Here is a 14,411-nt window from a genome sequence, read left to right as displayed (position 1 = left end):
TTAGAATTGTTTGCCTTATTTTCTAAATTATAACAGGATTTCATATTTTCTTCAGGCAAATAGTTATCCTGGCATTAAGTTGCCAGTTTTTACTGCAAAACTGCCCTTAATTGTTTAAAAAGACGTCTACGTAAGGAGCATGTGAATCCACGCCACTCGGTACTGGAGCTCCAGTCTGACCCGTGCGTCCAGGTCACACCTGCGGTGTTTTTTAGCCTATCTCAGTGTGGGATCGCACGTCTGCTGGCTGGCAGCGTTCTCCCTTGACTCTGCTTAGGACCAGATCCTGTTAGTTGCATGTGAAATCCCCTGTAACAAACTTGGGTGCTCAGAGAGAGAGGCAGACTGTTGTAACATCCGTGTGCTAGACACTGGGCAAGTACACCTTGGAGAGAATGTGAAATTCTTTTAGTTTTTAATCCATGGAGAGCTTATTACTTGTGTGGTCACCTGCTTTTCTGGGTTCCTCGTCGCCCTTGCACCTGTGAGGCCCTCCTGATTAGTAACTGGTGCTCAGTACTCTATGCGTTAGACATTCCAGTATGATGTTCAAGTATTTTTCATGGACAATAAAGTGTTTGATGCAGTGATTTTGTTTTTTTTTTTGGGGGGGGTGTGGTTGGTGATATTTATATATAATACTAGTTAGAGGGAGTGGAGTTTCTTTGGAAGATGTCTTTTGAAACCAGGTGTTTGGCTTCATACATAAATTATCTTCTAATTCAGTAAGACTCTGAACTTCTCCACACATCTGTTGCTTTAAGTGTGCTCTTTTCCTATAAACATGTGGCTCGGTTCACACCCTTCACAGAAGACCAAATGATTCCTCTTCATGTGGCAGTTTAGGAAGAAAATATTTTACCCTCATTCAGCACATGGACAGACCAGGAAACTGAAGGATTTCAATAACTGTTGAATAGGCCAGGCTTTTAAGCATTTTGCCAAGACTTGTGAAAATGAAACAAAGAATGTAAGTACAAAAGACACTATCAAATCAATTTTACATTGGAAATAGATTCTTTCTACAACTTACTGGATGTTAATCTTATGCCATTTCCACTGTCTTTAATCATATTTATTCCATGTCAGTCCCTATCCCAGATCTTAATGGTCCAGCTCTAGGCAAGCAACTTCTTAGGAATATAAACCTCAGTAAGTGGTCAGAGAATAGTGCTAACTGTAATATAGTAACATGGCATATAATACCTGTTCTGGTTCAAAAGCTGTCCAGGAACCTAGAAAATAGTTCTTGGGAATATTTTAAAACCTCAAGTCTGAACACAATTTGAATTTACCACTGGGTCAGATTCTCCAAGGGCTTCCCAGGCGGCTCAGTGAGGAATCTAGCTGCCAGTGCAAGAGACGTGGGTTCGATCCCTGGATGGGAAGATCCCCTGGAGGAGGAAATGGCAGCCCACTCCAGTGTCCTTGTCTGAACAGTCCCATGGACAAGAGCCTGGGGGCTTGCAGTCCATGGGGGCTGCAAAGAGTCGGACATGACTGAACGACTTAAAATGCATGTAGGTTTTCCAAAGTTCTCCTAATTTTCCACTGAAGAATATTTTTCGTTGAGGAAAGGCATCAGAAGTATGTATATCTGAAGTATATATTACAGTTTTATAATAGGTATTTTCAAATGGTAAAATACATTCATTGATGGATACAACATACTTCAACCTGCAGACAGAGATGGAAAACCATCTGAATGAAATGTAAAGTCAGATGTCAGACCCACATTTATTTTATCTTTTATTTTCATATGAAAATAGATTTTAAACAAGATCCAAAAATAACTCTTGGCACTATAAATAAGGATCCTAAGTATGTTGTTTTTTCTAACTATAGATATACCAGTTTATAGACGCAGATCAACATGGGTTTTATAATAACACATTTCAAAGGTTAAAAAAAACCCTCCGCCATACAAGACCCTGGTTTAAACTGTACAATATTCCCATATGTACAGGCGACTTACAAAAACGCTGACTAACTGTAGAAGTGGAATAAACGACAGTGGAGTTCTCAGCATCTGAACTGACTGGATCTTGATGAAAACCACGTGGCGTTCTGACGGCGACGTCAGTGAGGTGGTGGTGAAGCTTGTTCGCTCGTGTTCAGGCAAGGCTTCCTCGTCCGGCTGAGCCACTCGTCCTGCGGCAGGGTGAGGAAGGACCAAGGATGAATTCCTGCAACAGCAAAGACAGGTTTCAGCTAAATCCACAGAACTAGGTGACGGCATCATGGCTAACAGGTGAAACACAAATTTGAGGACTTCTTTGGAAAGATGTTTTAAGATGAACCACCACACAAAATTACCCAGGATAAAAGTTAGGTTACTTTTCTTAAGACTGTATGATAAGCTGGAATTCAACATCTGCCAATTGAAAGTGCTAGTTATTTATAAATAAATGAACTTTTTGTAACGTACCCTGTGAGCAGCAAGTTGAGGATAGCATCAGTGTCGGTAACTGTCTACTGATTGTGATGGACCTTGTAGAACTTGATGGAAGGAGCTCTGGAAAGAAGGAAGATACAACGTTAGGCTCAGAAGCCAGCCCCCTAACTGCAACCTAGTTCAGATTTTCATCCCACGTACACCTAGATTAAGACTCTGGAACCCAACATAATTGTAACGAGCCCCTGTCTACGCACTGTGCCTCTGCCGCCGCCTCTGTTCCCCTCCTGGGCCTGGGGCGCCTCGGGGCTCCCGGCTGCCGCGTGAGCCGAGAACCTCGCCCGGCGCCCACACCCCTGCGCACCGGTCTCCACTCTGCGGGCTCCTACCTCCAGAGTCGGCATCTCTATAAAGCTCTGTGCCTCTGATGTTCTTCCTCACGGCCTGCCCTGAGGCCCATGGTGGTTTTGGCCTCTATCTGACGTGGGTGCTACCATGGAAAATTTAAGGTGATCATATTCAAATCTTGGCTCTGCTGCTAATGAGCAAGCTGTGTGTCTATTAAAGACGCAAACTGGCCTTGAATGTTCTTGGGGCTCAGACACACAATACACTGCTCTGTGGTAAAGACAGATCAGCCTCTAAATCCTGGTTTTGTCTTTCGCTGTGACCTTGACATCATTTTTTGTGTTCTACAATTTCTTTATATAGAAGGATAAACCCTAGTTCCCAGGATGTAAATGAGGCAATACATGGAAAGTGTTTAGTACACACACAGTGCGTGCTAAGTCACTTCAGTCGTGTCTGACTGCGACCGTGTGGACTGTAGCCCGCCGGCTCCTCCGTCCGCGGGATCCTCCAGGCCAGAACACTGCAGTGGGTTGCCATGCTTTCCTCCAGGGGGTCTTCCTGACCCAGGATGGAGCCCAGGTCTCCCACATCGCAGGCAGGTTCCTCACCGCTGAGCCAGCACACACAGACCAGGCACACAGAACGGTGGCTGTCATCTGTCTGACAGGAATACTGTCTCACTATTTACAGATTCCATGAATATATTTTATGTTCCTCCTAAATAATTACTGACCTCATCTAGGTCTCACACAGAAAACATGAAATTCAGTGTTGTGCTTTTTTTAATAGACTCTGAATTAAGAGTTCAAACTGTGTTCAAACTTCGCTTAGGACTAACAATTGGCACAATCACCTTTCCCAAGTGGACAGACTAAGCTGGGACACAAGTTGGCTTCAGAGGTCTAAACTCTTCTATTTTTGACTGTGCCACATGGCTTACGGGATGTTAGCTCCCCAACAAGAGGCTGAACCCGGGCCCTCGGCAGTGAGAACACAGAATCCTTAACCACGGGACCACCAGGGAATTCCCTAAGCTCGTTGTATTTACCAAATAGACAATAAGGAAATCCAAAAGTGGAAAGCCTTCATAGGAGAATTAACTATGTCCCTGTTTCCTAGTTGATTTCCTAAATCCTCAGCTTATCTTCTTTATACATCTACTACCAACCAATTGATTCCAGTTTCCCCAGGGACCATGAAAAATTTTGTGTCTTCGCTCAGACAGGTTTCCCTGAGATTTGAAGGCGACATCCGTGTCCTTCCACCTTCAAACCTCGGGAAGCTCATGCCCTTCGGGCACCCTGGTGGCGCAGCTGGTGAAGAATCCCCCTGCAGTGCGGGAGATCTGGGTGCGATCCCTGGGTTGGGAAGATCCCCTGGAGAAGGGAACGGCTCCCCACTCCAGTATTCGGGCCTGGAGAATTCCGTGGGCTGTATGGTCAACAGGGCCGCAGAGCTGGGCAGGACTGAGCGACTTTCACTTTCACTTTTTCGTGTCCTTCTGAGTCTGCTGGAGGCTGTGGGCCTCAAAGCCTTCAGGGACTTTCTGGGTACAAGTCAGACCACGTGTGAAGAGCCTCCTCCTACCTGACTTGGTCCAAGACGGGAGTCCTCTGCCAGGGAAGACTCGAGCTGAGACAGGGTGGCTGACGACGTGGAGTCCACAGACGTGCTGCAGACCAGCTCCCCCAAGGCATCGACCTGTCTCCTCAGGCTGTGGAGCGTGCCCTCCGTCTGCCGCTTCCCTTTGCTTAACACTTCCGCCTGCTTGGACATGCAGTGCCGGAGCTGGGCCTGGAAGCGTCAGGGGAGGATTTAGGGCTTTACTCAGAGGGACTGTCAGAACTAGTACTGAGCAGCTTCCTCACGTTTAACATCTGAAAGGCAAATCTGACCGTCAGAACATAGAAGTGCCTGCTGAAAATCCTCGTCTTCAAAAGTTAAAAAAAAAAGGGGTGGGGGGTGCGGGCAGGTGCCCGAAGGCGCTTCTGTGTGTCATCGTGACCTGGACCTGGACCTCAGCCTGTCCGCGCCACGGTCACAACACAGGATTTCAGCTTCCTCCTCGCCAGATGCCTGCCCCAGCTCCCCACTGCTCAGACTCAGACGACTGGTTCACACTTGGTATCTTCAGAGCGTCTCACAGTGTGTGGGATCCTCAACCCCACGCTGCTTTCCGGCTTCCCCGCTGTGCCTCTGAAATGATCCTCCAACTAAAGCGGACAGCAAGCCCTGTCTGTCCCACAGAGCCTTCTGAATGACAGGAAAGCTCCGTGTTCTGTATCTGCTGCCCACTACAGCACCCACTGGTCATGTGTGGCTGTCGAGCACGTGAAATGTGGTAACTGAACTGAATTTTTAACCTGGTTTAATGACAGTGGATTTCCATTTAAATAGCCACGTATGGCAGCAGGCTACCTGATGTGAAGGCCCTCACTCACTCGGAACTGCACATGGCTCCCTCAGCCCTCGATGCAAGTGGCGGATATCCAAAGACGTATTCTGTCCTCTCTTGCTCTATCCCCCTCTCATTTTTCAGCTCCCCACTATACTCTTCACCCCCACATTTTTAGGTAAGCCCTTACAACTAAATTCTAGACACCGATTTTCAGCTGCCTACACAGACATCCTTCCCTGTGCATCTCATGAAGCCTCCAAGTTCAACATATCCTGAGCCAAACAGCTTCTTATTTGACTCCCAAGCCTACTTCTCTGGTTTCCCCAATCCCTCCCCAACCACTGGCCTGCGAGCCTTGTTTTTATGAGTGCATCTCTACGTTCTGTCTGCAGGTCCAGTCAGTTTCAGCTGAGGCAGAGCCGCATCCCCGAGGGTAAGGAACCCCAGGCTGAGCACCAGAACTTGTGCTTCTGAACCCTGACCCTGCTGCTGACTCTGTGATGCCAGCCTCTCTGCGCTTCGAACGTGTGACCTACAGGACTGCTGGGACAGCTGCGACAGAGCAGCGTCCCCATCTCCTCACCACGCCAAGCATCTTATAGTTTTTTTTTTCTTTTAAAAGGGCAACCTTGAGTCGATCTTCACGGTGACGCAGTTTCTCCCGGAGAGCTTCTCCACGCCAGTGTTCATCCTTTTTCAGAGGAAAAGGGAACCATCAGAGAGTCTCTGAGCACCACTGTCAGTAACCAACCCGCCTTTCCCTCCCACCCTCCATTCTATGTCTGGACTTATCTGGGGGAGGTGGGAACCAAAGGGCCCTTTTAGGAAGTCCAGAGAACAGCAGGATAAATAAGCCCTTACCATTATGTGAACGTGAGAAAAATTCAGTTTCTCTTCAAAAGGTGATGGTTTCTCACTGAGGGCAAATGGAAAGTTCTCTTTCAAGCTCTCCAAGCCTCCTTCCAGGTGTTCGTTCCGTTCCAGAATGGCTTCCAGGTCTGCTGGCAGTTCTGGGAGAAACTGGTTGAGGTTCTTTAGGCTGGCTCTGATTTCGTCTTTCACTTCAGACTTAAGTGTCCTCATTGCTTCACTGATTTCTACTTGTCTTCTTTCCAGATCTTTCTGGTTTACCATCTAAAGAGCAAGTGAGAGTCAAATACCACCAAGTATTGGAACTGAACTGTTATTGTTATTTAATGATTTAATATTTTAAATACATGTATCATATACTGGAAGACCTACAGATGTTATTTATTGTGATTAGAACTGTAAAAATTTGCGATTTTTCCAGCTACTCAAGTACTCTAAGCTACCAAGTAAACGACTTTACTGGCGTTCCCATTGGAGCGACTCCCGTCTGGAAAAGCAGGGGCGGTGCTGCTTGACGGTGGCCCACACTACAGAAGTCAGCCTCTCTGCAGCGGGACAGAGCTGGGTTCCAATCTCATTTCCAATAAACATTACCAGGATGACTCAGGGCCAGCTAGCCGACTTCTGAACCCTCTGTATCCTGAAATGTGAGAGCTAAGTGAGAATTTATATGAGGCACCTTAGTGGTCCTCAAATGAGAAAGGGCCATTTACTGAAACAAGCTGTAGTGGTCTAGGCTATAAATGTTAACACTGAAAGGGGCTTAGAGGAGGTCTGGGTGAATGTTTTTATTGTACATGGGAAGGATCTGGTGGCGCGGGGAGTCTGGAGGTTCCCTCAGGCGCTACAGAGTGTTCAACACCTGAGGCCGCGCCACGTGGCTCCTCCATAAAGAGCACGGTGAAGATACTAGTCACACCCGCTGCTAACTGCCCTCGAACTTACAGAGGCCAAGGGGCCTTTCAAAGTGATTTGTTCTTGAGCCAAAGGGGTGTGCGTGTGTGTCTGTGTGTCTGTGTGTTGGGGGGTGGTTATAGGAAAAGACGAAACTAAATGGCCACATGGGGTCATCCAGAGGACAAAGTGTAGCAGGCCACTCGAGTGGCCTGAGCAGCCTGACTGGAGCGCTCTGGGCTGGCCCAGCCCCTGACACGGGCGGAGGGACACGAGGGGGTCTAGGGCGAGACCCTCCATCGAGGATGAACTGTTCTCCTCTCCTCGGCCCGGCTGCATGACAGGCGATCAGAGGATTCCTTGGGAGTCTGTCTCTTACAGACTTGTTTTTGGCATAAAATCTAGTATTTCAACACAGCACTTTGGGACATGATAAAATTTTATGCTGAAGAATTGCCATTTTTCTTTCAAAAACTAACTTAAGTTTGGTGAACTTAAGGCATTTCAAAAGTGTGTCTTGGGAGCATTTTAAAAGTGTCCCTTGAACAAATACTTTCTTCTGTGGAAAGTTCTGAATTTCAAGACTAGAAGAACAGTCTGATCACTAGTCTGACGTTCTCCCCGCGCCCAGGGCTGCGGCGCACCTGCTTCTTGAGCTCCGCGTACTCCTGCTGCATCTGGCTGAGCTCCCGCATCAGGCGCCGGGCCCGCTCGTGGTTGTCCCGCGCCACCTGCTCGATGGTCGCCATCTCCTTCTGCATGGAGCTGTTCTCCTGCTTCTGCTCCTAGCACCGGAGAGGAGAACGACTCTGGAGGTGCGTGCTGCTGCCTGGCACACTCACCAGCTCGGAGACTTCGTTTCCTGTCTGGGCTCCGGCTGTAAAGGGGATGATCGACCGGCCTTCTGCAGCGGTGGTGGTAGAGCTGGGAGCAGAAAGCCTGAATCCTAGATGTGCCGTGTTGCCACTGAGATGAGGTGACCCTCCCTTGTCTGGGAGACGTGAACAACAGCCACCATCACAGGGCTCCTGGGAGGATTAAATCCAGACATCTGCCTCCTCTCTCCACAGTCCTGCTGCACGTCAGCGGCTGTGGGTGTTACCGCCCTCTGGGAAATACATCCGGGTGGAAAGCAACATTCACACTGCAGGGCGACATGGACTCCTCCAAAGGGTGTTAGAAAAATCCTTTTCTGGGACAGCCCCTATCACTGCCCGTCAGTCTCGAGGCATCCCAAACCATTTTCAACTCATTTGAGTACCACCACCCACAATTTATCTCAGGGATAAGAGCGTGACAGATTGAGCCTCCTAGTTTTAGGATAATGATTAATTAGAGCTGATGCTGACCAAAAAGGGCACAATGAGAAAACCTGTGAGCACAGACTGCAGCTGGGAAGAGGCTTTTCAGAGGCTTTCCCACCCCCAAACCCCTGCACCCCTGCTGGAGTGGTGTGCAGAGGCTGGCTCCCCGAGGGAGCGCTCTGAGCCTGTGACCAGCGTTCCAGCCAGACAGCCAACTCCTCCAGGGCTGAGCCCAGACACAGGCAAAATCTACCATTAGCTTCAGGCACAAACTATGCACAGATGTACCCCAAGCAACAGCTGGGTTAGGGACTGGGTTGCCCAGTCATTTGTTTTCTCTACATGGAAGCCATGTTTCATTAGAGATTGAAAGGCTCCTCTCCTCACAAGCTGCCGGGCAGGGCGGTGGGTACTCACGAGAAGGTTCTTCTCCAGCTCGCTGCGCTGGGTCTTCAGCGCTTCCTTGAGGCTGGCCACCTGCTTCTCAGCTTTCTTTCTCTCTGTCAAGAACTGGTTTCGCAAGAGGCTGAAGTCTGCCCTCATAGAGTCCGCCTCCTTCTGAAGAGCCAGCAGCTCAGCTGACTTTTGCAACAACTGCTGCTCGCGTTCTGAGAGCTGCCGTTCTGAAACAGTATTTCAGGTAGTTTAGCCTGAGGCCCTGGGCTGGCTAAGGGCAGACTGCACAACGACAGGACGCTCACTGGGGCACTCTTTTCCACCAGCCAGTTGTCTAAGTCTCCCCTGACCCAGGAAAAGGTTCAGAGAAAGCTGCCTTTTGATGTAATTTGTTCCTGAAGGACCTGATTCCAAAGTGACAGACATCTACCATTTTCTCTTTTGAGTCTTTGAGACCAGAGAGCACCAATTCTGTGAGGTGCAAGGAACATGGAACAGGCTACTGAAAAGCTATTTATTTATTTACTTATTTATGTAAACATCTATTCAAGTCCTTTCTCCACTTTTTCATTTTTTGGCTGCTCCATGAGGTGCGTGGGATCTTAGTTCCCTGACCAGGGATTGAACCCGTGCCCCCTGCATTGCAAGTGCAGTCTTCATCACTTCATTCAGGGCCAAGGAAGTCCCTGAAATGCTTTTTTATACACTTAATTTTAAATAAAGGGAAATACACAGTAGTTTTTCCTTCATAGGAGGCAGTGCAGGAAAAGAACAGAGGATTTGGAATGGCATGAGTCTTATTTTCTATAGAAGGAACCTATTTCCTCGTATTTAACAGGAATCATGCATGCAAACACCTAATGCATGGTAAGTATACTCAATAAATGATGCTTATACACAACAGTGACATTTAACACAGATTTTGTAATGGACTCTGTAAAGCAACACCCTGCCCAGATATCACTTCTCACACCTCTGGCATGGTCGGACTCAGCATATTTAGGTTTGTTTCAAAATGAAATGGTTGGGTCTGAATCAAGAGTTCCCAGGGAAAAAGGAGTAATAACCCTTTCAAAACCCAAGTCCTTAAAGTTCCCGCAGGGGAGAACATTTTCTGAGCATTATTAAAACCTGAAGTCTAAGAAAAAAAAAATTCATTTACTGACGTTAAGAACCATCTTTTGTCCTGGAGTCAACTTCCTTTATGTATGGCTCAAAAGAATAAACAGACCCAGTGGCCAACAACTGTATCATAGAACTGTTAATACTGTTTTTTGTAATAGGTTGAGATGAAATGGATCATTGTTCCAAAGGTCAGAATTAATGTACTTTTATAGAAAGCCTTTAGGGCACCTTTTGGCACTTCTTTGCCTTAATATTCCACTTCCTTGAAAGAGCATTCTCAAAGAAAGCGATACAGTCAAGGAAAAACACCTGACCGTGTCGGGATCAAATTCCATCTCCATAAAGACAGATTCTCTGTTCCCTCTGGGTGCGTTTCCTCATCTTTCGCAGGACCAGGAGGCCAAGTGTGGGGCTGTATTTCCCCCACGCCGGTCCTGCCTCTTGTCTGGGCTACGGCCGAGGCCTGGGCCTCCTTTACACGCTTCATCAGACAGTCAGTGGACTCCCCCCTCGGCGCAGCGCTCCGGGATACGTACGGGTTTGGGAGAGCGTCTTCTCCAGGGCCTCACCCCACCTCTCCTCCTCCTGCAGAGTCCTGACGCGCTCCTCAGCCCCCAGCACCTGGCTGAGCACCTGGTCCAGCGTGCCCCTCTGGTCTGCTATTTCCTTCTCCAGCTGCTGCTGCTGCTCCTGCAGGGCCGCTCTACTGGCTTCTAACTTTTTTTCTTCATTTTCTCTCTCTTTCTGGAGTCTCTGAAACGTCTTATTAGAGAACAACCTTAGTCAGTCATGAACTAACAAACAGTGTCCCAAGGGAATCTTCATGGACACTAGTCAGACTCCAGCTCAAACAGAAAGTAGCAAACAGCCCACAGTGATCGAGAGTGAGTTCTGTTTACAAAGGGGATCAAGGAGGGACTGGAAAATGATCTGGCTAGCATGTGAAGAGGGAATACGCAGGAATTGACACGTGGCCACCAAGATTCTTTACGGGGCCTGTTCCACAGTCTTAATGGTCCATAACATTAATACCAAGGGAGTCAAAGAGCTGGTGTAAAACCCCCTCAGGTCACACAGGGCAGGTAAGCGGAGCGAGAGCCGGGGGGATGCTTGTTGGGGAAGTGTCCCCGCTCCTGGACCGCCCGTGGGGTGCGGTACCATCTCCTGTCGGGCCAGCTCGCGCTCCTTCTCCTCCACCTCGCTCCGAAGCGCTTGCAGGTGCTGTTGCTTCCTTTCCTCTTCTTTTTGGCAGCCTTCCAGCTTCTTCACGCGTTCCTGGAGGTCCTCCTGCAGCCTGGTCTGCTCGGCAAGCAGGACATCCTGGCAGTTGGTGGTGTGGAGCAGGTCCTTCAGGCCAAAGAACAAACTCAAACTACGGACAAGGCCCCTCCTCCACAGGCGCGAGTGCCACGCCTGCATCCATCTACCAAGTCCGACAATGACAGCCCGAAAGTTTGTTATTTCAACAAACACACGAAGGTACCCAGAGCTCAACTTAATCACCGACTTCCCTCTTTTTAGTACCTAAGATGACAGAGATGTCAGAACCTCAGCAAGAGACTCAGTTCCTCTGAAATTCAGCCATCTTGTCACTGAGGTGGGAATAAACACCACCCACCTCACAGGATTGCTAAGAGTAAGAAAAGCTGTGAACAAGCTTTAACTCTGACTGAAACTGAACCTAAAGTCATGGTTTTGTTACCATCTGAAATATTTATATAGGTTAAAACAATTCACAAAACAAGAAATACTTCTTTCTTCAAAGAACCCTAATTAAACACTTTTGGAAAAGTTACCGTATTTCTAACAACATAAAAAATGTTCACAAGAACCCGTATAAGACTTTTTAAAGGACAGAATAAGTTTTAAACATCTTAGAAACACAGAATCTTAAAGGTAGAAGGAAGGGAATTTAGATGTCTAATCTAACCCATAACTTACAGAGTAGAAACTAAGGTCTAAAACTTGCTTGAGGTTCTCTGGAACTCAGATCATGGCAATAATCTCACAGGACAACACTGAATTACTGCAGGAAGATGCCGAGAAGCATAAAGACCTCATCTGTGCCATGGGGAAGAGATGGTCCATCTGTCCCTGAAGCCTTCAGAAAGCGGCTGACCAACTATAGGGCTCTTCTGGCCACCACCCCTTACTTACTAGCTTTGAGTAAAGCATTGTTTCCATGGAGAATTCTAGGACTAAAATAAACTAGAAAATTACTGCTCTGCATCAAAGGTTTGGTATATATTACATTTGTGTTAGATAAATGGCTCTACGGGACCGGCTCATGTGAGAAGAACCAGCGTCTTTGATTTGTTATTTCAAGCAGCCATCTGCACGCCCGCAGGGCGCCACGAGAAGACTTCCTTTGTCAGGCTCACCTGTTTTGCTAGGTTCAAATGGTCTTGGACGTCAGCTAGTTCCTCCTGTAATGAGTTTACTGCTTCTCGTTTTTCTACAGAAATAACATTTACATAGAATAAGAAATACATATGTATACATTTTTCAGTTTCCCATCAGTCCCCTTAAAAATGTAGACTGAAAGTGAATTTATACTTCCTTCTGTTAGGGTGTAACAGGTGATTACGCCACCCTATCTTATTCATGGCCAAGAGAGAGGTAAATGCACAAGCCAGATCTGGGCTTGGAGCCTTACATTTTTTAAAGACTTACATATTAAAAAAAAAAAAAAAAGATTTACACATTCAAAACCTCATGATAAAAAAACTCACACACATTACCTAGTGTTGATGAGGTGCGTGGTTTAAAAACAGGTACCTTCCACACTGCTGATAAAAATGTAAATTTGGTACAACCTTTCAGGAAGACAATTTTAAAATAAATTTTATAATCTGTACTGGTTTTGTCACTTACTAACTGGGTGAGCTTGAGCAAGTCACTTCTTGCTTAAGCAAGTCCCAAGGAAACTAGGCGTAAGTTGGCTTATCTTTAAATGGGTGAAATAATAGTTTCTACCTCAAAAAAATGTTATAAGAATTAAATGATAAAATGCATATGAAACATCTACAATCATGCCCAGGACACAGGAAGTGTTCAATAAGTACACTGTTGGCTGGAATTAGTAACTTTTTTTTTTCCCATTTATTTTTATTAGTTGGAGGCTAATTACTTTACAATATTGTAGTGGGTTTTGCCATACATTGACATGAATCAGCCATGGATTTACATGTGTTCCTCATCCTGAACCCCCCTCCCACCTCCCTCCCCATCCCATCCCTCTGGGTCATCCCAGTGCACCAGCCCCGAGCACTTGTCTCATGCACCCAACCCGGGCTGGCGATCTGTTTCACACTTGATAATATACATGTTTCGATGCTGTTCTCTCAGATCATCCCACCCTCGCCTTCTCCCGTAAAGTCCAAAAGTCTGTTCTATACATCTGTGTCTCTTTTTCTGCCTTGCATATAGGGTTATCGTTACCATCTTTCTAAATTCCATATATATGTGTTAGTATACTGTATTGGTGTTTATCTTTTTGGCTTACTACACTCTGTATAATGGGCTCCAGTTTTATCTATCTCATGAGAATTGATTCAAATGTATTCTTTTTAATGGCTGAGTAATATTCCATTGTGTATATGGACCATAGCTTTCTTATCCATTGGTCTGCTGATGGGCATCTAGGTTGCTTCCATGTCCTGGCTATTATAAACAGTGCTGCAATGAACATTGGGGGTACAAGTGTCTCTTTCTGTTCTGGTTTCCTTGGTGTGTATGCCCAGGAGTGGGATTGCTGGGTCATATGGCAGTTCTATTTCCAGTTTTTTAAGGAATCTCCACACTGTTCTTCATAGTGGCTGTACTAGTTTGCATTCCCACCAACAGTGTAAGAGGGTTCCCTTCTCTCCACACCCTCTCCTACTTATGAGTAACTTATAAATAAACAATCATGAGGATTTATAAAGATTTGGTCATAAATATGTTATGTCCATTTTTGCTTTTAAATCTATACACACACACCACCCCTCAAGGAAAAATCTGGAAGGATATTTACTACATTGCTATTAGAAATTATCTCTGAAGAGTGTGGTCAATAGTAATTTTTATTTTGTTACTTTGCTATGTTTTAAAATTGTTCTCTAAGGAATATGAATTCATTTAAAAAAAAAAAACAGCTTTACTGAGATGTAATTCACATATCATGTATTTCACCCATTTAAAGTATACAATTTCATGGCTTTTGGTAAATTCAGAGTTGTTCAACCATCACCATACCTAATATTAGAACATTTTTCTCACTCCTAAAAGAAACCCCACGCCCTGTAGCACGATCTATTTCTATAACAAGAAAGCAAACAATTAAAAAAAGCACCAAGCAGAAGGAAGACAGCCACCCCCCCGCCGCCCGCTCACCGCGGAGCTGCTGCTGCAGGCCTGCGATGTCTTTGTGCAGTGAGAGTTTGTTTCTGTTTAGTTGGTCTAGTTCCTGTTGCAGTTTTCTGATATCCAATTCCAACTTTTCTAAGTCTGATTGCTTTGCTTTGCTATTCTCTTCTGTGGCTGCTAAAACCCTACAATACAAGCAAGAATATGTCAGACTGTCAAACACAAAATGTCCAAGCACATATACCAGACAACTAAGGAATAGTGTTACGTGTCACAACGCAGCTGTAGAGTCTGGATGATATTAATAAATTAATAATATTAATAATTTACT

The 14,411-nt window shown here is 46.2% G+C and overlaps 1 protein-coding gene across 3 annotated transcripts in view; it reads right to left on the bottom strand.

Annotated features, from left to right (window-relative positions):
• Nucleotides 1-1,725: 1,725 nt before the first annotated feature.
• Nucleotides 1,726-14,411, bottom strand: part of CNTRL (centriolin) — an 81,382-nt gene continuing 68,696 nt past the window's right edge. Inside the window, exons 35-45 of one of the 3 annotated variants that reach the window (XM_043452885.1) lie at nt 14,108-14,265; nt 12,115-12,188; nt 10,892-11,080; nt 10,270-10,495; nt 8,630-8,835; nt 7,553-7,693; nt 6,006-6,278; nt 5,773-5,835; nt 4,334-4,540; nt 2,429-2,515; nt 1,726-2,186 (exon numbers count right to left, since the gene is read on the bottom strand). In XM_043452885.1, coding sequence (XP_043308820.1) covers nt 2,456-2,515; nt 4,334-4,540; nt 5,773-5,835; nt 6,006-6,278; nt 7,553-7,693; nt 8,630-8,835; nt 10,270-10,495; nt 10,892-11,080; nt 12,115-12,188; nt 14,108-14,265 — 1,597 coding nt within the window. In that variant the 3' untranslated portion in view covers nt 1,726-2,186; nt 2,429-2,455. Of the gene's footprint in view, nt 2,187-2,428; nt 2,516-3,092; nt 3,403-4,333; nt 4,541-5,772; nt 5,836-6,005; nt 6,279-7,552; nt 7,694-8,629; nt 8,836-10,269; nt 10,496-10,891; nt 11,081-12,114; nt 12,189-14,107; nt 14,266-14,411 lie in introns of those variants that run through there. The other 2 variants (XM_043452883.1, XM_043452884.1) reach the window with 2 other exon arrangements.

This window comes from Cervus canadensis, chromosome 30 (assembly GCF_019320065.1).
Source record: "Cervus canadensis isolate Bull #8, Minnesota chromosome 30, ASM1932006v1, whole genome shotgun sequence".
Lineage (NCBI taxonomy): Eukaryota > Metazoa > Chordata > Mammalia > Artiodactyla > Cervidae > Cervus > Cervus canadensis.
Note: the sequence above shows the minus strand (reverse complement) of the source record. Positions and strands in the feature narration are given on the sequence as shown.